At 42.8% G+C, this 22,508-nt stretch overlaps 1 protein-coding gene across 1 annotated transcript; it reads right to left on the minus strand.

The window, feature by feature from the left end:
* Positions 1-3,528: 3,528 nt before the first annotated feature.
* On the minus strand, positions 3,529-19,464 carry MTFR1L (mitochondrial fission regulator 1 like). Its single transcript, XM_075853201.1, has 6 exons — positions 19,187-19,464; positions 14,625-14,729; positions 13,855-13,961; positions 10,286-10,494; positions 6,613-6,916; positions 3,529-6,510 (listed from the first exon to the last, which is right to left on the minus strand). Exons 1-6 carry the CDS (start codon positions 19,280-19,282, stop codon positions 6,399-6,401), a joined length of 933 nt encoding a protein of 310 aa, XP_075709316.1. The 5' UTR covers positions 19,283-19,464; the 3' UTR covers positions 3,529-6,398.
* Positions 19,465-22,508: the final 3,044 nt, after the last annotated feature.

Genomic DNA, 22,508 nt, shown 5'->3' on the forward strand with positions numbered 1-22,508 from the left:
GCACTGATAAATCAGGGGCGTAGCTAGGGGGGGCAGGCGGGGCACGTGCCCCGGGCGCAACTTAGAGGGGGGCGCCAGCGCCATCTCCTCCTGCACTATAATTGTACCTGTGTCTATAGGACACCGGTACAATTAGAAGCAATGAATGACCGGGCACGTTCCGTGCCCGGCTATTCAGCGCTTTTGCATCAGTGAAGCGACTGGTATCTTTTGTACCAGTGAAGCTTCCGTCGCTGAAAGGCGCTGAGTGACAGGGAAAGTCATCCTGCCCAGCCAACCAGCGCCTTTCATAGATGCTGCGTTCAACCCCTAGGAGACCTGCGCAGAAGAGAGCTGGTCTCCATGGCTGCCGGACGGCGTGGGAGCGGGATTAAGGGGAGTTTAAATCGTTTTTTGTTTTTTATATTTTAATTGCAATAAAAGTGTGTGGCTGTATCTACAGGGAGGACTTTATCTACACGGGGGGGACTTTGTCTACACGGTGGGGGTTTATCTACGGGGGGGACTTTATCCATGGGGGGGGGTGTCTATCTACAGGGGGGGGCTATATACTGGGGTGGGCTATCTATGGAGCACCATATACAGGGGTGGGCTATAGCTACAGGGGGGCTATAAAGTATATAGCCCCCCCTTTAGATATAGCCCACCCCTGTATATAGTGCTCCATAGATCGCCCACCCCTGTATATAGTCCCCCTGTAGATATAGCCCACCCCTGTATATAGTATCCCACAAATAGCTCCCCCTATAGTGCTCCACAGAAAGCCCACCCCTATATATAGCCCCCCTGTATATACTATATACAGGGGTGGGCTATCTGTGGAGCACTATATACAGGGGTGGACTATCTAGTGGAGCACTATATACAGGGGTGGACTATATGTACAGGGGGGCTATATACAGGGTTGGGCTATACATGGAGCACTATATACAGGGCTGGGCTATCTCTAGAGCACTATAGGGGGAGTTATTTGTGGGACACGATATACAGGGGTGGTCTATATGGGGGCACTATCTACAGGGGGCTCTATGGCAGACACTGTCTACAGGGGTCACGGTGTGTGGGACACGTTGTATGGTGCTATTATAATTAGAGGTGCAGTGTATGGCGCTATTATATTTAGGGGCGTAGTGTGTGGTATAATGAGAACTTTATCTTTATTTATAGGTGCAGAAATGTTGGAAAAGTGAGAAGCTGAAGACATGTGAGCGGCAAACTGCAGAAATGGGCTGTGACCGGGAGAAGTCATCATAGAGGTCTGGATCGGATGGAGAAAAAGAACTAGAATCTGAGACGTCACCGGTGAGTCACTTAATGTAAATGTTTATTCTGCCTCTAATCAGTAATGTAGTCACTGTATGATCTGCAGCGAGATGATTATGATGGGATTTATTTTTTGTGAAACGGCATCTCCCAGCATATCCTCACCATTGTTCGGGCCATGCTGGGAGCTGTAGTTTTACGCCGTACAAACCTGTACAGCAGGGGTTGCACTAAATTGAGCTGCATTTGTGCTGTATATATGTACTGAGCTTGGTTCTGGTGTTGTGTATAGAACCATATTGCTTGTAAAATGTACATAAAAAGAAATGATTGGTAGAGAAAACAAACATGGTGAGGGGGAAGGAGATGTCGGGAAAGATGTTGGGGGGGGGGGGGGGGGCGCCAAACTGAATCTTTGCCCCGGGTGCTGGAGAACCTAGCTACGCCTCTGGATAAATGGCACCCGATCTTATCAGCTTTTGGACACTCCACAATTTCTGTCGCTATATTCTGAGAGCCAGGACTTTTTTTATTTTTTCTTCACCGGAGCCGTGCGAGGACTTATTTGTTGCGGGACAATCTGTAGTTTTCATTGGTAGCATTTTAGGGTACATGTGATTTTTTTTTTATCACTTTTTATTAGATTTTTTGGGCAAGCAAAGTGACAAAACAAATTCTGTTTTTTGTCTTTTTTTTTTTTTACACTTTTCACCGTGCGCTATAAATGACATTTTACTTTATTCTGCGGGTCGATAGGATTACAGCGATATCAGATGTATATAGTTTTTTTATGTTTTGTGGCATTTGCGCAATAAAATCACTTCGATAAATGTATCACCATATTCTGAGAGCCATAACTTTTTTTATTCTTCAGTCAAAAAAGCTGTGTAAGGGCTTGTTTTTTGCGGGACGGGTTGTCGTTTTTATTGGTATTATTTTGGGGTACATGCGACTTTTTGATCACTTTTTATTCTATATTTTTGGAGGGTTGATCACCAAAAAAATTGTGATTCTGACATTGTTTTTTAATTATTTTTTTTGGCGCTGTTCACCGTGCGGTAAAAATAATATTATAGTTTGGGTCCTTTTTTTTTTTTTTTTAACATTTTCATTTTTTTCCTATAATAAAAGACTTATTATAGGAAAAAAAGCATTTTTTGTTTTTGTAACTTTTATAACTTGTTTTTACACTTTTATAAAATATTTTTCTTACTTTATTTTTTACTTGAAGACCTGCAGCACTGATGGCTGCTATAATACATTACACTACCTAGGTAGTGTAACGTATTATAAACGGTCAGTGTGACGCTGAGAGTCACACTTACAGGAAGCTTATGAGGACCGGCCTCCGGCTGGTTCTCATAGGCTGCTGTGCATGGCAGACCCGGGGGCTGTTATATGGCCTCCGGTTCTGCCTTATAACCGACTGCAGCACCCGCAATGGGTCCCCGGGAAAGTTTGCTGTAGCAACAAACTTTCCAGTTTGTTGTAGTAACAAACTTTCCAGTTCGTTGCTACAATGAACTTTCCCTGCGATTACATGACCGGGACCTAAACCAATTAGGTCCCGGTCATGTCTCCGGGACCAGAGGCAGGGGTTAACAGCGCGATCCGGGTGTCAGCGTTACTCTGAGACACCCGGATCGCGCTTTTAACACCCACCGTGAATTCACGTCGGCGCTGCACAGAGCCCAGCAAATGCCGACGTGAATATACAGTGGGCGGTCGGGAAGCGGTTAAAGGGCTTTACAGAGTGCTTAAACCTATTTGTGGCACTGCTCATAGATGTTCGAATCTGACCCAACATTAAATTAGAATGAACGACGTAGGATCAGAGTAAAATAGGAAAAGAAAAGTGCCAGGTACAGGGAAGTGTTTGTTTTGTATTTCTACAAGAGAAGACATGAAGCCATGAGCTTTTTCTATGAGGTAGACTTGATGCTCTGCTCCTTAAGTCACCATGTCAATCCGCGAGTGCTATGTCTGCTATAGGTCTCATTCAAATGAGCATATAGAAGTATTTAACTGGCCGTTTTCTGGATGTAGCTTCAGATGTTTTATTGAACCAAACCTGTATATAGAAAGTGACCTTATTGAGGACAACTACATTTACAATATGCCCAAAAGTATGTGGACACCCCTACTAATTATTAAGTTCACACCCATACATGCATCTTTGGGGTGAACATATAATACAGAAATGTATTGTCCAAACCTCACAAATACCTACCATAGATATTCTCAAGTCATTTCACTCTAAAGCGGTTTGATTTTAAAAGTCGTTTATTTCAAAGTATACTTTTATGCTATACAGTAGATCGTTCTGTAATCGCAGTAAATAAACAGCCATCATAAAAGCCATGCTGAATGATGGAGTAGCAGCTTATTAGTTCACAATCCATGCTACTTCCAGCATTGCATGTGATAAAAGACATAGGGGCACATGAATCAATGTCACACTCAACAACAAACTGGAACTCGATGATATAAGAGCATTTTTCTGACAACGGCAACATTTTTACATTTTACTGAAAAGGGGCACAATTAGGCCTCATGCACACTACAGTAGTGGTTCGCTGGCCATAAAACCGTGGATCCGTTGCGGTCCAATAACCGCAATAAACCTTTGTTGTGCCTTCATGTGTCATTAGGATTCACCAAAAACAAAATAATAATTCACGAACAGCGTGAACCCACAAATCCGGACTGCTAAATGACTTGTGTCATAAAAAGTTTTTGCAGTCTGGATCTGCAGCTCCAGTGCGGAACCGTGAAAATCACAGTTTTGTGATTGGCCATAGAAATTAACGGATCTGCAATTTATCCGCAAAAATTTGGATAAATTGTGGACGCAAATGTACGGTTGTGTGCTTAATGCCTTAGATGTAATGCAAAATGCCATAAAGAACAAACTAAACAAAACAAAAAAAAAAAAAAAAAAAAAAAAAAAAGAGCAGTTTTATGCGATGTCCGAATTTGTATAAGAACCAGTCTAGACCCCCTGCCCCCTGTGTGTTCTACAAATTACTACAATCTTCAAGGACTGAATAAACTTGGATTATAAACTAACATTTATTTTATAAGAAACACTATATGACGTGACAAAACACCATAATTCCATACAAACCTCTTAGCATTAACTGGACACACTGATTAATATCTACATAAAAGAGTATAAGTTGCAAGTATGTGGTGAAAATGAAGCAGTTCTAGAAATAGCATTTATTGACCCTTAGGTGTGGCGGTATGGCCTACTTGTCTGGCTCAGAATTCTGCATTGCAATCTACAGATCAAAATCCATGGTTAACAGTTTAATTCTACAAAATGATTAAATGCTAAAAAAAATAATCTGATTTTAAAGTAATGCACTAGGAACCATGTTTTTATTACCTTGCACACGTTCTTTACGATGGCCATTGACATCAGGTGAAAAATCTGCTATCAGTTGTTGAAACGCAATTTTGCACAATAACCCATACATATAATAACCCATACTCTGACACAGTACAGGCAAGCACTCTCAGTTACAGGACTTTATTTGTTAATAAAAATATTACCCTGGAAGGCAAGACAAGGGACAAAAGAATACTGGGCATTCATATAAAAAAAAAAATTGATGTATGTTTGTGCGTACAAGCAGAACAAATGGCCAAAATTGAATTTTTTCAAATTCTTTTTAGAAAATCATTAAAATGTCAAACAATTTGTACATTTGCTTGTTTGTATTAATGTAACAGCAACTCCATTTTCCTTATGGCTCATGCACAGGGCCATAGTAATTTTTTTTTGTACAAAGCCATAATAGAGGTACTTCAACATCTACTTTTTTTTTTTGTTGGATTTCGTATAAATCAAACAAAACAGAAAAAGAAAAATTGTGGCATCTTCTATCAGATACCGTACATACTAAAGGGTTCTCCCCTAGAAGCATTGGCTTCTATACAACAATATTTCTGCGCACACGGCAGCAAACTAAGGCTCTGTGCAAACGGTCCAAGCGCAAACCAGAATTCGATCCAAAAGGGAAAGGTTAATCTATAGATAAATCGCTTTATTGGCTCCAAACCCTGTTCTAATTATCCATTAAAAAAAAGAAGAAAGGAAATACTATCTGAATGGTTATTTTAAAAAACATTTTAACACCTTTCTAGATCAATGATGCAGTTGCAACTTGGACAAGTTGCCAACTTTTCACATTTACAACCGCAGAGTTCATGGACCCGCCGTTTTATGGTAACATGTAACAGCCTCCTGCCTCACAAATTCCCAATCTCTATTAAAAGACAGAATTGTAACAGTGTAATGTAAGGAAGCAGATAAGTCAATAATAGGTAAATTAATGCACCCACTGTATATTATGGAATAGGAAATCTATGAAATCAGGCAAAATAAATTTGTTCACCCCATTAAAAAGTTGCAGTCCGTCCCAATTGAAGCCTACGTAGCAACAGTCTCAGACACCTTTAGCATTTGCAATCATCATGACTATTGTCTATGTAAGGTAGGCCGTAACAAAATGTAATCCCACAAGGAAAGACTTCAAGGCTACAGGAAGTTTACAAAAACTGCTACTCAAACATGCTATGGCTATGAACCTCGCAAGGTTCGAAACGTGTAAGCGTGTTTTATTTTTAATATCGATGTCTGGGATCCCTAAATAAAGCAAGATGGTCAAGAGTGCTAGCAACAGGTCTGAAGAATGACAGCCACATTTGTAAGCAGTTTTACCCAGTAAATAGAACTCTGTGTTAACATCAGACCCTTTACCTATGCGGTGGACTAGCATGGGACAAATCTTAAAAAAAGATGGCTAGTGGCAGAGCATTTAGATGCAACACCATACAAAAAGGGAAATAGCAATGAACACAAGTAAACAGATAGCGAGGCTGTAAATATGCCGTTTACCTGATCTCTATAAGTGTCATTTATCACTTATTAGGTGAATTCTAGAAACCTCTCGCACTGTGCAGCCATCCAAACTGACCGTTGACAGTCACTCAACGTCAAGTGATTTTCCTTCAGGTGTTGTAGAAAAACCTCAAAAAGTGTGCTGAACTCTAATGTCCTTTTTATAACAAAATAAGTGACCTTTACAGAATTTTACTACATGAAGAAAATTATTTAATGGACTTGGTCAAATGTTCTTTTTATCGTCTTGATCACCTAATGCAAACTTTTGTCTCAGAACCTCGGAAATAAGATTTATAGGATCCTCTTCTTTGTGTAAACCTTGGTTTCTATTGGACCTAAAAAAAAAAAAAAAACTAATTAAAAACCAAAGTTCCTCCCAAATGGTATAACTATTGAGATAATGAGAGGGGTTTGAAGGAATTAGAAATCTAGATTACCAATCTCTGTTCACTTTCATCTTGTGGATATCCTTCAATATGCCCATCATATCTGCAAAGCTGTTGGACTTTGAGAGGCAGAGAGAATCTTCATCGTCAGACATGCTGGCCTCTAGTTGTTTCTGGTGGCTGAAGGAAGATTCCATTAAAGAAGCAGATGAGTATTCAGACACATCCAACTCATCCTCTTCGGTAATGTCACTAATCACAAATGACGTTGCTGACTGGAAAGAAGGAGCAAAGTCAGGAAAAGAGGCATTTGTGTCCACATTTGCCTTTAAAGAATCTGTTGAACACGGAGAAGCTGAAAGAAGAAGGTTATAAGTAAAATGAGAGCGTTCCTAATAGCAAGTTGCTAGGGTATTGTAGTGCACAAGTCTGGACATTATGAATCAAACTATATACAAGGATTAGCTAGAACATGAAAACCACCGGCCTAATGTTGTGTAGGTCCCTTCGTGCCACCAAAACCACTCTGACCTGTTGATGCATGGACTCCACAAGACCTCTGAAGGTGTCCTGTGATATCTGTCAGCAACAGATCCTTTAAGTCCTATTAGTTATGATGTGTGGCCTCTATGAGTCCGACTTGTTTTCCAGCAAATCCCACAGATGGTCGATTAGATTGACATCTGGGGAATTTGGAGGCCAAATCGACACCTTGAACTCTTTGTCGTGTTTCTCAACCTATTCCTTAATTTTTGCAGTGTGGTAGGGCACATTATCCTGCTGAAAGAGGCCACTGCCATTAGAGAATACCGTTGCCATGAAGGGGTGTACTTGGTCTGTAACAATGTTTAAGTAAGTGGTAGGTGTCAAAGTAATGTCCACATGAATGCCAGGACCCACATGGCATTAAAGAAAATGTGATTCATCAGATCAGGCCACCTTGTTCCATTGCTCCAGTTCTGATGCTCACATGCCCATTGTAGGCGCTTTCAAAAGTGGGCAAAATGGGTATGATGATAGTTTTGCAGCTCCGTGCACAGAAAACGGCAATGCTCTTTGTGTTGCGACACCTTTCTACAATAACCAGCAGTAAATTTTCCAGCAATTTGTGATACAGCAGGTCTTGTGTCGGATCTGACCAGACAGCTAATCTTTCGCTCCCCACACTGATCAATAAGTCTCAGGCACCCATGACCCTGTTGCCAGTTCACCAGTTGTACTTCTTTGGTGGGTACAAACCACAAGACCTGCTGTTTTGGAGACGTTCTGAGCCAGTTGTCTAACCATCACAATTTGACCCTCATCAGGCTATGTTCACACGCTTAACCAAAACAGTCTGAAAATACGGAGCGGTTTTAAAGGGAAAACAGCTCCTGATTTTCGGACGTTTTTTAAGCCACTCACGTTTTTCACGGCTGTTTTTGGAGCGGTTTTCAATAGTCAATGAAAAACGGCTCCAAAAACGTCCCAAGAAGTGAAATGCACTTATTTTTTGCAAACGTTTTTTTACGCGGCCATTTTTCAAAACGGCCGCGTAAAAAAACAGCCCGTCGTAGCAAAACGCCGTTTTCCCATTGCAATCAATAAGCCGAAAATAAGCCGTGTGAACATACCCTTAGTCACTCAAATCCTTACACTTGGCCATTTTTCCTGTTTCCACCACGTCAACTTCAAGAACAGACTGTTCACTTGCTTAATATTATAGCCCACCTGACAAGATAATCACGGTTACTCACTACAATGTAATGGCTGAACGGTGTATTATTTGAGAAGTTTTATATGCATTGTGAAAAAGTCATGTATCTAGCACTAAAAGCGTGATTTCTAAATGTGAAAAAGAAGTCTAGAGAATGAAAATAGTTTGAAACTATGAAAAAGTATGAAACGCCAATCTTCATAAATCTCCCCTCATGAGTTTGAACATGCAGAAACCGGTTAGAAGGTTTCGTTCTTTTTATACTCGATTTTTGAAAAGAGCTGATAATGTATCTCCACATACATATAATATTGACATTTTATCTTTAGTTGGGAAATTTTTTTACAATTTGACACTCTTATTAATATTAATTATTTCATAACACAATCTGCTTTATCAGTATGTCTAGTTTATACTAGCATTTAGAAAGTACATTTGTATCTACGCAAATATATACAGGACCTGTAATGTAGTCAAATAATACAGCAGCAGCACAAATCACTCTACCGTCCCAAACGTTTGCCTGACCAGATACATTTGTAGCAAGTAAAGTATTCAAACACAAAAGTATACTAGAAAGTCGCATAACTCTTCATTATTAGCTTTATTTACATCAAATCAGAAGTTAAATATGGACACAAAATGCAAACCGTTTTGTCTGCATTTAGCGCAGTATTGTATGTGTATAATGTCTAGATTTTCTTTAAGTGCTGTATTGTTCAGTGTTTCATCCGTATTTGTGTCTGTATTGTCATCAGTATTTATTAATTTCCAAATATCGATGTCATACTGATGTCAAATAATTTTCGGGGTCTATTGACTTCTATGAAGATTATATGGCCGTCATATCATCAGCATGCAGTGTATTAAAATATGTGTAGAAATATGGATGTGTGAATAGAGTAACACTATTTTTGTATTGTGTCTGTATGTTCTGAATACAGAGCCAAAATACAGAAGTGTGAATAAGGCCTAATTCTAAGAAGCTCCATAGTCTCCCCTCGTCACCCTGTGTAAATATTCCCAAAGCATTTTCTTTGTCACCTTCACATCCCTATTTTATTATGACGTTTCTACATTTTTGGACCTACTCTACTTACTCTAATAGCCTGGCTGTTGTAAGAAAAGCTCATATGGATATTGAGAAAAGAGGTCATTTATAAGCATTTACCAATGTGCACGTTGAGAGCAGTAGGTTCTACCGGAGCTTATTCTGAACAGAGGTTCACAGAAGGTCAATGAAGTATATGAAAGAGTTACTGTTGTAATTAAAATCCATTCCTTTTACATTTTTTCAGAAACAAGAGGTAGTTTACATTGCAGATTAAAGGGGTTCTCCGCTTTGGACAATCTCGACTTGGAAGAAGTGTTCCTTGACAATAAGCGGATCGCTGGGTCGTCCCCCCCTAGTGATCAGCTGTAATCTGTGGGGAAAACTAGCATTAAGTGTTTCATTTTCCTTCAGTGCCACCACAGGAGAAATGAAAGGGGTATTCCGATTACAACAAGTTTCCGGAAAAAGCCAAACACTGCACTCGGCTATCTCCGGCACCCCCATAGCGAATGAATGGAGTGGCAGTGTGCATGAGTGACCTGCCGCTCAATTCAAACTTGGGGTTCGGGCAACTTCGGGCTCCCTGTTCTCAAACGGTGGAGGTCCGAGCTATCGGACACCCACTGATCAGCAAGTTACCCCTTACCCTACAGATAGGGGGTAACTTGTTGTAACCGGAATACCCCTTTAAACATTACACAGGGCCTATTCAAATCAATGGTTTGCTTGTGTAATGCAGGAAAGTATAGGTCCTCCAGAGCAAGAAACATTGTAACCACTCTGGCCAAGAGATGTTGATCCTGAACAGATGATCCCACGCTTTTAATCCCAACTCTAATAACTCAGAATTCTCAAATCGGTTTAGAAAACCCATTTTCATATACCCTGACAACCCCTTTAAGCAAGGGAAAACAATAATATTTTTTAACTGTCGATTATGCACCAAAACCAAGTCAATGATGTTTGTGGAGTACCTGTGTCTGTAGCAACTATTCTGGCGATCTGGCTTCTCAGGAGACTTAGTTCATCTTGTAAGTCCGTGGACTTGTTTAAGGACATGCCAGGTTTCTTTAAGCAAAACATTTTCTCTTCCTTTATCTTCAGGTTGGGGACAGATGAATTTCTTTGCATCACTAAGAGAGGACTTGGTCTCCACTTATGCTTCAGTGGTCTTGAGTCACTCCTAACAGATAGAACCAAAATATGTAACACACAAACACACATTTATTTTTATATATATATAAAAGCTGCTGGGGGAAAAAAAAAAAAAGAAGGAGAAGAAGAGCATGACCCTATACACGCTTGCTCAGTGTAAACTCAGACTGCAGCGTCTGCAGGGAGATAAAATAGAAGCCGGTGTCCATTGCGGCAATGTGTGCACAAAAATCTTGTAGCTCTTGCATTCATATGAACTAATAAAATAGGCCTAGAAAAAAGTATAAAATGTTTAGGAATTAATAATCTGTGTGGAGTGTAGAATCATAGACAAGCTAGGATGTCCTTGCACGAACTCCAAGTGTCTAATTTTGTCAAATGTTTTATCTGGAGATGTAATGAAAGCAAATTTCCACACGTGGGCGACATTTAAAAAGAAAAAAAAAAAAGAAGGAAGGAAGGAAGGAGCGTTAAGGCCCATTAAGGCCTGATGCACACGACCGTGCCCGCAATTACGGGCACGGCCGGCCGCTTTTACGGGCCGTGCTCCCATTATAAAGTATAAGAGTACGGCCCGTAAAATGAAAAAATTTAGAACGTGTCCTATTTTTTTAACGGCACAGGCACCTTCCCGTAAGCAAACGGGAAGGTACCCGTGGCCATTAGAAGTCTATGGGTTTTTACGGTCGTGTGAATGGGGCCTAACACAGGCCAATAATCAACTGAACAAACGTTCGTAAGAATGCCCTCTCGATCATTGGCCTTACATACATGGCAGCGATCCGACGACACATGCGCAAACAATCGTTCGTTGGCTGATGGCATCTTTTTTGCAGCCTAAAAAGTTATTGTGAACAGCAGCACATCTCCCCATGTAAACAGGGAATGCAAACTGTATGGAGACCGAAAGATTGTATTAGTCAATCTAAAAGGGCCTTTAAACAAGCGCTGATTGAACGGTTATAGCGCCAATCCGCACTCATTATGGGCAGAAATCTACGCGTGTAAAGGAAACAAAGGGGGTTATCCGACTTTTAAATAATATATGGCAATCATTTTAGCAAGCAAAAATAATAAAACTTAATATTATGTATGTTATAGCGAAGATGCACAGGAAAGAAGCGCAGGCTTCCAGTCTCGTGATCCCCCTGCCTCTGTTTACATCTTGAAGCAGTAACAATTCGTATTGGGGTCTCATGTTTCTCTCCGCTCTGTGGGTCCACAAAATATGAAACTTTACTACCCATGTGACTACAGCGATGCCTCCCAAACAAATTGTCACAGCTCAAGTGATGATTAATCCAGAATCAGCTATGCCCTCCAGCGGGCTTCATAGGTCCTTGTCCACCTATCTGCTCCGGTCAGCGTTCTGTGAAGTTTATTGCGGAAGGCAGAAGACATGATGGAGAAACATAGGAGGGGCAGCGTTCATGTGCGCGGAGGATGTGACCATCTATTATGTCCTCTCAGCGTTCTATGTGGCATACTGTGGGGCAGCGTTCATGTGCGCGGAGGATGTGACCATCTATTATGTCCTCTCAGCGTTCTATGTGGCATACTGTGGGGCAGCGTTGACGTGTGCGGAGGATGTGACCATCTATTATGTCCTCTCAGCGTTCTATGTGGCATACTGTGGGGCAGCGTTGACGTGTGCGGAGGATGTGACCACCTATTATGTCCTCTCAGCGTTCTATGTGGCATACTGTGGGGCAGCGTTGATGTGTGCGGAGTATCTGACCACCTATTATGTCCTCTCAGCGTTCTATGTGGCATACTGTGGGGCAGCGTTGATGTGTGCGGAGGATCTGACCACCTATTATGTCCTCTCAGCGTTCTATGTGGCATACTGTGGGGCAGCGTTGATGTGTGCGGAGGATCTGACCACCTATTATGTCCTCTCAGCGTTCTATGTGGCATACTGTGGGGCAGCGTTGATGTGTGCGGAGTATCTGACCACCTATTATGTCCTCTCAGCGTTCTATGTGGCATACTGTGGGGCAGCGTTGATGTGTGCGGAGTATCTGACCACCTATTATGTCCTCTCAGCGTTCTATGTGGCATACTGTGGGGCAGCGTTGATGTGTGCGGAGTATCTGACCACCTATTATGTCCTCTCAGCGTTCTATGTGGCATACTGTGGGGCAGCGTTGATGTGTGCGGAGGATCTGACCACCTATTATGTCCTCTCAGCGTTCTATGTGGCATACTGTGGGGCAGCGTTGATGTGTGCGGAGGATCTGACCACCTATTATGTCCTCTCAGCGTTCTATGTGGCATACTGTGGGGCAGCGTTGATGTGTGCGGAGTATCTGACCACCTATTATGTCCTCTCAGCGTTCTATGTGGCATACTGTGGGGCAGCGTTGATGTGTGTGCCTTGTGAGGCTTTGTTTTCTTCTGTCTGCTGCCTTCCCCCATTGCCTATCTCAAATACTATATTGCTACCTTCTGCTATCATTCCACCTGGAGAAGACTGGCCTTGACAGAAGGGACTTTGAAGCAGTGATTTATGGGAAATGTAGTTTCCATGCTTCCATTCAAACAGGGCGGGATCGCCCATTTCCTTGCAGCGACGAATGTAAAAAACGGTCCAGCTGCTAACATGCAGACAGGAGAAGCAACAAAAAGAAAATAAGAAATAAAGTGAAAATTTTTGACCTAAGTTGCATCTTCTTTTTGGCTCTAATCATTTTATACAAATTGATCAATAAAATGCAGCAAAAAGAAAAGATGTTTGCGACTTGTACGACAAGGGACTTAACAAAAAAGGGCCAAGGCTCAAGATGCGCCAAAATTGTGTCGCAAATAAGTGGTCTAAAGTAAGCCAACCAATAGGTGGTATAAAGTTACACATAAATCTAATTCTAAGATTTCTCAATTTAAGACCGGATTTGTAAATCTGCCCGTTTTTGCGTAAATTCTTCACCATTTTCAAGATCTGTTCTGGCTGTTTAGTGGCTGAAAGAAAATCTGTGATGATCATGTCCAACTGACACAGGTGGATAGTTAGAAAAGAGAGCTCTGATACACTAAAAGGGGTTCTCGAACTTGGACAATGCGCCAACACATGGGAAGTTAAGAATTACACAGCTTCTGTTGAAATCAATAACCTGTCCATCTCCCTCCCCAAAGAGAAGCTTAGAGGGATTCATAGGGCGACAACCCCTGTCCATATGCCCTATTAGGGCACATGGACGTCATAGAGGGGGGTTTCCCCCTCTTTGTGCCAGAGCAGACAGAGGCCTTGGCAGACCCGATGCATCTATGCTTTATAAACGGTTGCCATGTAACGCTACAATTTGAACAAACAAGAGGGTATAGAATGTTTTCCTACTTGTAACCTTTAAAAAAATTGCTGATGCGGAATAAAACTGCAGCTAATAAATACCTCACTCTTGCATAGGTTTCATCATCATCTGCGGCAATCCACTTAATGTCAGCTAGAGTAGGGACCATTGGGGCATCAGTAAAAAATAAATCAGAACCAGGGAGAGCCTGCAAGAGAAAGCTTCATTTAGACCACTAAAAAATAAATCGGATTTATAGGCAAAGAATAAGACATTCTGGTCTCAGGCCGCAGTACATGTGAAGTTCTAGAGGTGCAGGTAAAATTGGGTCCAGTCCTGGCATTATGGACCATATTGTGCAGCTCAATGTCCACATATAAGAAAGCTTACATTGTACTAGGTCCACTTATTAGAACCGTCTACTAGATAGTTGGGTGATCACATCTTCTACCAATTAGGATTACACGACCATCCCTTTCAATCTTTCTGCAGGAATTTTTATTAATGGATTTCTGAGTGTAGCTCGAGCTAATAAAAACAGGTATAGTACTGTTAGGGTATATTCACACGCGGCAGATTTGTGAGAAATTTCTGAGATTGAAAAATTATTTCCACTCATCTGAATGGAGTTGTTTATGTGCATGGATTTCTGCAAGCCCCATTCAGATGAATGGGACAGTCCCAGGATTTTCTGCAACAAATCTGCCGCGTGTGAATTCACTCCAAGTTGAAGCAAAGATCACCCCTCCCCATCCCAGCTATCAGGTTCTTGAAGCGAGACCTTATACTAGCTGGAATGGTCTACTAGAGAATATATCAAGACCAATTCTAAATTCTCAAATCTATACTTCATAAAATGGTACAGCAGTACCTCAAAGTGAGCTCTGGTACACGGCTTCAGAGGCAGGTGAGACCCTATTTTCCGGACAAGGCTACGAGAAGAACCACATGGCTTGTTCTCCCACACAGGAACAGTCTGTAATAAAGTTAAAGACATCTCAACACCACAAGATAATCAACTTTATTTGCCATTTATAAAAAAATATACGTATTTATTCCTCCCAACAGTAATACACCATTTAGTAATCACTGTATATTCCATTATATGCATTTGTGTGATTAAATAGCCAGACCCACTAATAAAAAGAGCCCCCGTATATTTATGTAATATAGGTCAATTCTGTGCTGTCTGTAGGTCACACACACACAGTTTTTGGGGGCCGTTGGAACGTTACAGGGGGTTGCCCCTCTGGTTTTAGTCATTTAAATACCGTGGTTGCTGTGGACACACACGCTCTCGTCTCTCCAGCTCTTGCTGTGGCACGGTCCGTAGCGGATTGGACAGTGTCACAGCCATAGTGCCATTACACGCCCCATTGACCGTTCAGGGGGTTATTTAAATATCGGGCGCCAAATATAACAGCACCAATATCTAAATAATGGAGGAGGGTAGGGAAAAAATGTAAAGTGCCCCAGGGTTTGTGCAGCCCTGCCCATTACATGCTGCACATCTATGGCCAGGTGAAAGGTTCTCTTTAAGGTTCTAACTTCCAAACCATTAGGGGGGAAATTATTAAGACTGGTATTTCATATGCCAGTCTTAATAAAAAAGAAAGAAAGTTGGAGTAAAAGGCAAACATCTCTCAATAAATGTGTTGCATCCTTCGCTGGCCATGTGCCATCCATTCCTCCCATCTGCCTTAACCACTTCCGGACCGCCCGTAGACTATAAACGTCCAGGCGGTACGCGATTAACTCTGCAGGGCCGTTCCAGAACGTCCTGCAGAGTTAGCAGGTTTGCAGCTCCCTGGCAGCATTTAGCTCCGAGATACAGCTGTCTCTAAGGCAGCTGTATCACCTAACTTTCACCGGAGACCACTCAGTGTGGTCTACGGTCATGTGATCATTGTGACAGTCTGTCACAACGATCACATTGCTCCTCCCAGCAGCGCTTGCACGCCGACGGTAAGGAGCTCAGCTATGTGAGCACTGTGACAGCCTGTCACTGCGATAACATGCGTGCCGACGGTAAGTACCGGACAGCTGTATCACCGAGCTTCAGAGTGGTCTCTGGTCAGGTGATCACCAGTTGCATCTTCTCCTCTCTGGCAGACTGCCAGAGAGGAGAAGAATAATGTAATGTTAAAAAAACAATTTTTCAATAAAAATTTTCTCTATAAATTATTTTGTCAACCTGCTACACGGCGACTTTGACCACCCAACGACACAGGTGGACCGGCCGAAGAACGCTATGTCCCGCAGCCTACATTGCTTGTAATAAAAGTCAATGTGGTTGTGTCGCAACGCGCAAGTTGTCACAACATTACAGTTGCAAAAAATCCAAACTCGCATCGCAACCACATTGACTTTCATTACTTGCAGTGTAGGCTATGGGACATAGCGATCTTTGGTCGGATGACCGGTGTCGTGGCCAAAGTCCCCATGTAACTCACACTGAGTATTTTGCAGGCAGAAAAAAAAATCTGCCTCAAAATTCAGATTTTGACCTTCCTTGAATTTTTTTTTGTGTTTTTTGCCCGAGGCCATTGAGGACCGCGGGTGTAAAACGCTTTTTCTGCCTCCCAGCCGCCCGGGAAAAAACAACTATTTCAGCGGTATATTGGCGCTGATTCCGACGCAGTTTCCACGTAAAAAAAACAAACTGTGAACTGGGCCTTAGGGTGACGTTAGATGTGGCGGATTTACTGTAAGTTTTACCTGCGGCTTTGCGCAGTCAAAGTCTGAAGCGGATTACTGTAGATCAGATTTTACAAAACTCATCAGCATGCTGCAGACATTTTACACAGCAAATTTTCAAGTCTTTGATCGGTCGTTAAATACCTTGGGGGTCTACATTCCATAAAATAATAATTTTTGGGGTGTCAAAGGGGTGTTCCAGTCCCCAAAAATTGATGGCCTATCCTCAGGATAAGCCATCAATATCTGATTGGTGGTGGCCCGTCTCCCTGCAGCCCTGTCGATCAGCTGTTTTGAAGGGACCGCGATGCTCGTACGATCGTCGCTTCCCCTTAATTTCCTTTACTGCTCACACCGTGAATCGCGGACACACTTGTAGCGGCGGTTCACAGTATTACAGTATACACTTGAATGGGAGAAGGCTGTAAAACTGAACCGCTGCTACAAGAGTGTCCGTGATTCAGTGTGAGCAGTAATGGAAATGAAGGGGAAGCAGAACTCGTACGAGCACCCCGACCCCTTCAAAACAGCTGATCGACGGGGGTGCCGGGTGTCGGACCTTGACAGACCAGATATTGATGGCCTATCCTGGAGGACAGGCCATCAGTTTTTGTGGACTGGAAATGTCACAACATCTGTAATGGTCGTATGGTGTCAGCGAACCAGCTTTGGAAATGTTTTCTCTAAAAGCCAGTTTTGCGCACCATTCATTGTAAGCGCCACCTTGCGCCCAGCGTGTAAGAAATGCACACATATTTGGTCAGGAAGTGGTTAAAAAAATAAAATTAAATAAAAAAACTTAACTCTTCTCCCCTATGGGTCCCATCATCCACGCAGCTGATAGAAGTTCATTCTCAGGGCATTATATGCAATGCATACATTTAACGTAGACGTTGGGAGTTTTTCCGACATCTCTCAAACGCAGGCAAAAAACGGGATATAAAACATACACAGGGCAACAATCAGCCGAACAGACGAGTGTTCTTACGAACGCTCTTTCCCGATTATTGGCCTATATAAACAGGGCAGCCATTGGCCAAGAAACGAGCAAAGCTCGTTCGTCAACAGACCACATCCTTTGTGCAGTCTATAGAATAATCGTTGTTGGCAAAACATCTCCCCATGTAAACAGGAGTGCTGCTGCCGACAATGATGCAAATTGGTGGGAACTGAACAATCGTATTAACGATGGCTCATCTCCTAACAGTATAGCATCGGCCCATGTAAAAATAAATAAATAAGGGCCTGTTAACAATATAACACGTCAATCAGCGCTCATTTTTGGCGCTCCGTGTTCCCGTCCAGTAATTATCCCCAAAGTGCTGTATTTGCTGACAGACATGTGATCTAACAATCCCCAGATGGGCTACCATCCATTATCCATCCAGACCTCTACATGACAATTTTGTAGGACACCAAGAGATTAAAGCACAACACTAAAATTTTAACCCCCATAATGACATCCACTTAAAGACATTAGAATATCAAAAACACAAGTTTAGGCTAGATTCATACGAGCGATTCATTTTTCACGTCCAAGGTGCCCCCGTGAGGGTCCCGTTAGACTTGGGCCTATGAAGGGACCCGTGAAAACAGAACAAAATAGGACATGTTCTATTTTTCAACGGACCCTGCACACGGTCTTTTGAAACAACGGACGTGTGATCGGCCCCATTGAAAAACATGCGTCTGTGTGATGGCCGTCACACGGACGGATTCAACACTCAAGTGGATCAGGCTTACAGTTCAACTTTTTCTTGAAGTGAGTAGGCCCCAAAACGTCACGGCATGCCCTAGTCCAAGAACGGTGGATAAGGCCGATTGCAGATTGCCTCAGTGTTATCTCTGAGAGTATGGAACTATATCTAGAAGGCCTCATGCACACGACCATGCTTTCAGTACGGGACAGTTTTCCTGCGGGGAGGTAGGGCCGCCTAGCGTCATACATAACTACGATGCAAGGAGCCCGGCTCCCTGAACGGCGTTCGTTCCAGGAAATGCAGCCGACATGCAGTCCTTGCCCCTGGTGATCGAGCGCTGTCGCTCCAACGGGAACTACCGGCGGTTGTCTACATGCACGTAACATGTGACCGCTGCAGCCAATCAGAGGGCTCAGTGGCGATAGGTTTCATTTCGGGCATTCTGCCAGAAATACGATTCATCAGAGAGCCCCGCTGGGCCCTCTGATTGGCTGCAGGGGTTACACGCTACATGCATGTAAAAAACCACCTGGAGCGCCGCCGGAGCGACAGCCCTCGATCACCAGGGGAAAGGATAGGTAGTATTGATTTTTTGGTTTACTTATTTCATTTCCAGCTCCTAATAAAACATTTTCACATCCCGGATAACCCCTTTAAACTTATTTATACATGACAAAGTAATAAAGAATTGTATTTGGTGGCTGTCAGTGTGATGATATGACAGACCTAATGGGTCTGTTTGGTGAATGACATAGGGGAAGGAGGGCTATATAGATTTTAGAGGTCAGACTGTTGTAGGCGCTCTCTAGATACATAGAGGATTATTGTGTATCGTTGCTATAGACCCGTCAGCATCCTGCTCTTGACTACGTCAGTGGATGTGTCGTGATAAAGCTGCGTGTAGTAATCCCGTACCGGCTGTAATGACGTCAGCAGAGTATGTTACCACAAGGACATCTCCGTTTTCTACAGTCATATGACGAGTCCAAGCAGTATTGTAACACAACCCCGGCCTGTTATTCTCCACCCCCCTCACCTTGGGTCGCTTCCTCCGACCACTTCTCCGCCCCTCGGCAGTCTCGGGGGTCCCGCAGTCCTCGGCTCCATCACCCAATACGTGCAGGGAAGCCATTATGAGATAGCGGTGAAGTTCCGTACAGTAGACGCTGCGTCCTTCTACTCCCCAAGCTGGATAATAGGGCACCGCTCACCAGTACAGTTACACCGGCCTCACAATCACAAACGCTGCTCTTTCTACGTGCTCGCTCCGGCAGTAATATGCCCATTGTGCGCATGTGCTGCGCGTCCCCGATAAACTGAACACAGAGTTGGTGTGAAGGAGCGTTTGGCGCGTTATGGAGAGCTGACTGAGCTATGAGGCTGAAGGGACGGATTTACCCTGTCTTCTTGGGGCTTTAATAAAAGAAAAGAATACCAATATTATCAGTGCATGTCCGTATACTGTATGTCACTAGTTTGATATCTGATGAACTCATTCCTGAAATTACACACAAAACCCTCAGATTAACCCTCGTTCACACGGAGATTTTTGCAGGAGGAAAATTCTGCCTCAAAATTCTGTTTGGGATTTTTGAGGCAGACTTTGTCATTCCTGCAGGTCGTTTGCCACGATTTTCGCTGCGTTTTTCGCCCATGGCCATTGAGTCCTACGGGCAAAAAACTCAGCGAAATACGCTTTCTCTGCCTCCCATTGATGTCAATGGGAGGTCAGAGGTGTAAACGCGCGAAGATAGACCATGTCTCTTCTTTCTCCCGCGGGGCGGTTTTACCGCTCACAGGAGAAAACCGCATCCCATTGAAATCAATGGGAGGCATTTTCGGACGGTTTTTGACGAGTTTTGTGGAGCGATTTCCGCTCCAAAAAGCTCGTCAAAATACTTTGTGTGAACAGGCCCAAAGGAATCAACATTAAAAATGCTTGGAAAAAGCCTCCTATTGTCTTCAATGGGAAACCGCCGTGTTCATACGGAGCATAGTTTTCAGCGGGCTGAATTGCTATGTGCCTCTCTGATAAAGAAGAAAAACCGTCACTTCTTCATGCAGTTTCCACAGTGTATTCTGCCGCGAAAACAGCGTCGGCTAGCCACGTGCAAATTATCTCCATTGGATGAAGCTATTCTGCATGCAGAAAATCTGTATAAATCCAAAAGTCAGCCTTGAATTTCTGCCGCGGAAACCTGGCTATATACATGTCAGATTTTTCCTCAAGAAAAATCGCTTGTGTGAACAAAGCCTAAAACTCTGCCCTGAACTCATGTCTTTTTTCTTCTTCACCATTAGGCTGGGTTCACATGAGCATGTTACGTCCGTAATGGACGGAACGTATTTCGAGGCAGGGACTCCTAGCGTCGTACAGAACTATGATGCTAGGAGCCCGTCTCCCTGCATTGTGTTCGGTCCGGGACTTGCGGCCGAAATATGTTCCGTCCATTACAGACGTAACATGCTCGTGTGAACCCAGCCTTACCATACTTGTGGACTGTTTAACGGCCCATTAAAATCGAGGGGTTTTAACATAGGAGGTCATGGTATAAAAAATTTCCTGGCTTGAAATGTCCTGTGATTTGGGATATGAGTGTTAATAAGTACCTTAGCGAAATAGTCATGAATATGTACAATACATTGGTGGTCTGGCATTTTATTAAGATTGCCGAAAGATAACTACACACACTAGATAGCCGTCGGCCTACATACACTATATAGACAAAAGTATTGGGACACCTAATCATTACACCTACTGTTGTGGAAGTCAATGGCTCAAAATATATTAGACTGAAATTTAAAGGAGTGTTCCAACAAACACTCACGCCAGGCACTTTATCCAGCATCCTAATCAGGATATTTCATACCAATATATATCGAGAGAGGAGAAATAACACACAGACGCTGCTGGTATTCTCAATATACTCCTCTGGGGGTTTATTGCCAAACTCAATTATAATAATATCATTCAAATGGGGCGTAGACTTGAGGTTAACCAATCAGAGGTAATGTGACAATTACTCTTATTCAGCCAATAGCAGACCATAAGAATATTTCAAATACATAATTCTAATTCTTCATTAAAATGCTGACATCAGGTAACACCTGGAGACAAGCATATAATGGGCAGTTGTTAGTGGTTTGTTCTCATGGGGGAATTTGTTGCGATAATGAGAAAAAGTTGCATTCTATGTCTGGGCGTTCAGCCAACCCGCTACAATGGGGTATAAAGGCCAAATTATGAACACATGAAGATAAGATATTTATTTGAGTCTATTATATAGAGAAAAGGTCATTATAAAATGGAGAATACTTATTTTAGTAATTCGGCATCATGCTTGATAATTCATAATGTAGTTTCATACAGAGAACAGGGGCGTAGCTAGGGGGGGCAGGCAGGGCATGTGCCCCGGGCGCAACTTAGAGGGGGCGCAAGCGCCACCCCCTCCTGCACTATAATTGTACCTGCGTCTATAGGACACAGGTACAATTAGAACCAATGAATGGCCGGGTATGTTCCGTGCCCGACCATCAATGGCGGATTATCATATTATCATGGCCACCCAAAGTACATTGTAGTTTTGTCACGATTTTGCCCCGAATCGCGGCAAAAACCGTGACGAAACTGCATTGTGTATGTCCTGCAAAAGGACCGTTAGACATTAGGTCACATGACCTTATGTCTGAAGTTCTTACTATTGCTTAGAGACCTGCTGGTCACATGACCGCAGGACCTCGAGCAGCAGCAACAAGACTCCACAGAGAAGACTGACTATGTAAGTATAAGAGGATTGATTTGTTTAATTGGACTGTATTTAGGAGGTTTGGTGTCTATTAGTTTAAGGGGTCCATATTTAGGGGGTCTGGTCTGGGGTCTGTATCAGTTTAAGGGGTTTAGGGTCTGTATATTTAGGGGTCTGTTTTAGTTTGAGGTCTGAGGTCGGTATTTAGTGGGTCTGTTTTAGTTTGAAGTCTGGGGTCTGTATTAGTTTATAGGGTCTATTTAGGGGGCCTGTTCTAGGGTCTGTATTAGTTTAGGGGTCTGTATTTAGGGGGTCTGATCTGGGGTCTGTATTAGTTTATAGGGTCTATTTAGGTGGCCTGTTCTAGGGTCTGTATTAGGTTAGGGGTCTGTATTTAGGGGTCTGGTCTGGGGTCTATTAGAATAGGGGGTCTGGTCTGGGGTCTGTATTACTTAAGGGAGTCAGGTCTGTTGGTCATTATTAGTGTAGGGGTCCGGTCTGTGATCTGTATTTAGGGGGTCTGTATTAGTTTGAGGTCTGGTGTCTATATTTAGGGTTTCTGGTCTGGGGGGGTCTGTATTAGTTTTTGGGGTCTGTATTTAGGGGATTGTA

The sequence above is a fragment of the Rhinoderma darwinii genome, chromosome 2 (assembly GCF_050947455.1).
Source record: "Rhinoderma darwinii isolate aRhiDar2 chromosome 2, aRhiDar2.hap1, whole genome shotgun sequence".
Lineage (NCBI taxonomy): Eukaryota > Metazoa > Chordata > Amphibia > Anura > Rhinodermatidae > Rhinoderma > Rhinoderma darwinii.

What these genes read in the sequence shown, in the direction of transcription:
- MTFR1L (XM_075853201.1), bottom strand. Translation starts at nt 19,282, where the DNA reads ATGGCTTCCCTGCACGTATTGGGTGATGGAGCCGAGGACTGCGGGACC. An exon ending in GTCGGAGGAAGCGACCCAAG is followed by an intron (nt 14,730 to 19,186) that starts GTGAGGGGGGTG and finishes ACTTTATTACAG; the next exon opens with ACTGTTCCTGTGTGGGAGAA. An exon ending in GTACCAGAGCTCACTTTGAG is followed by an intron (nt 13,962 to 14,624) that starts GTACTGCTGTAC and finishes TTTCTCTTGCAG; the next exon opens with GCTCTCCCTGGTTCTGATTT.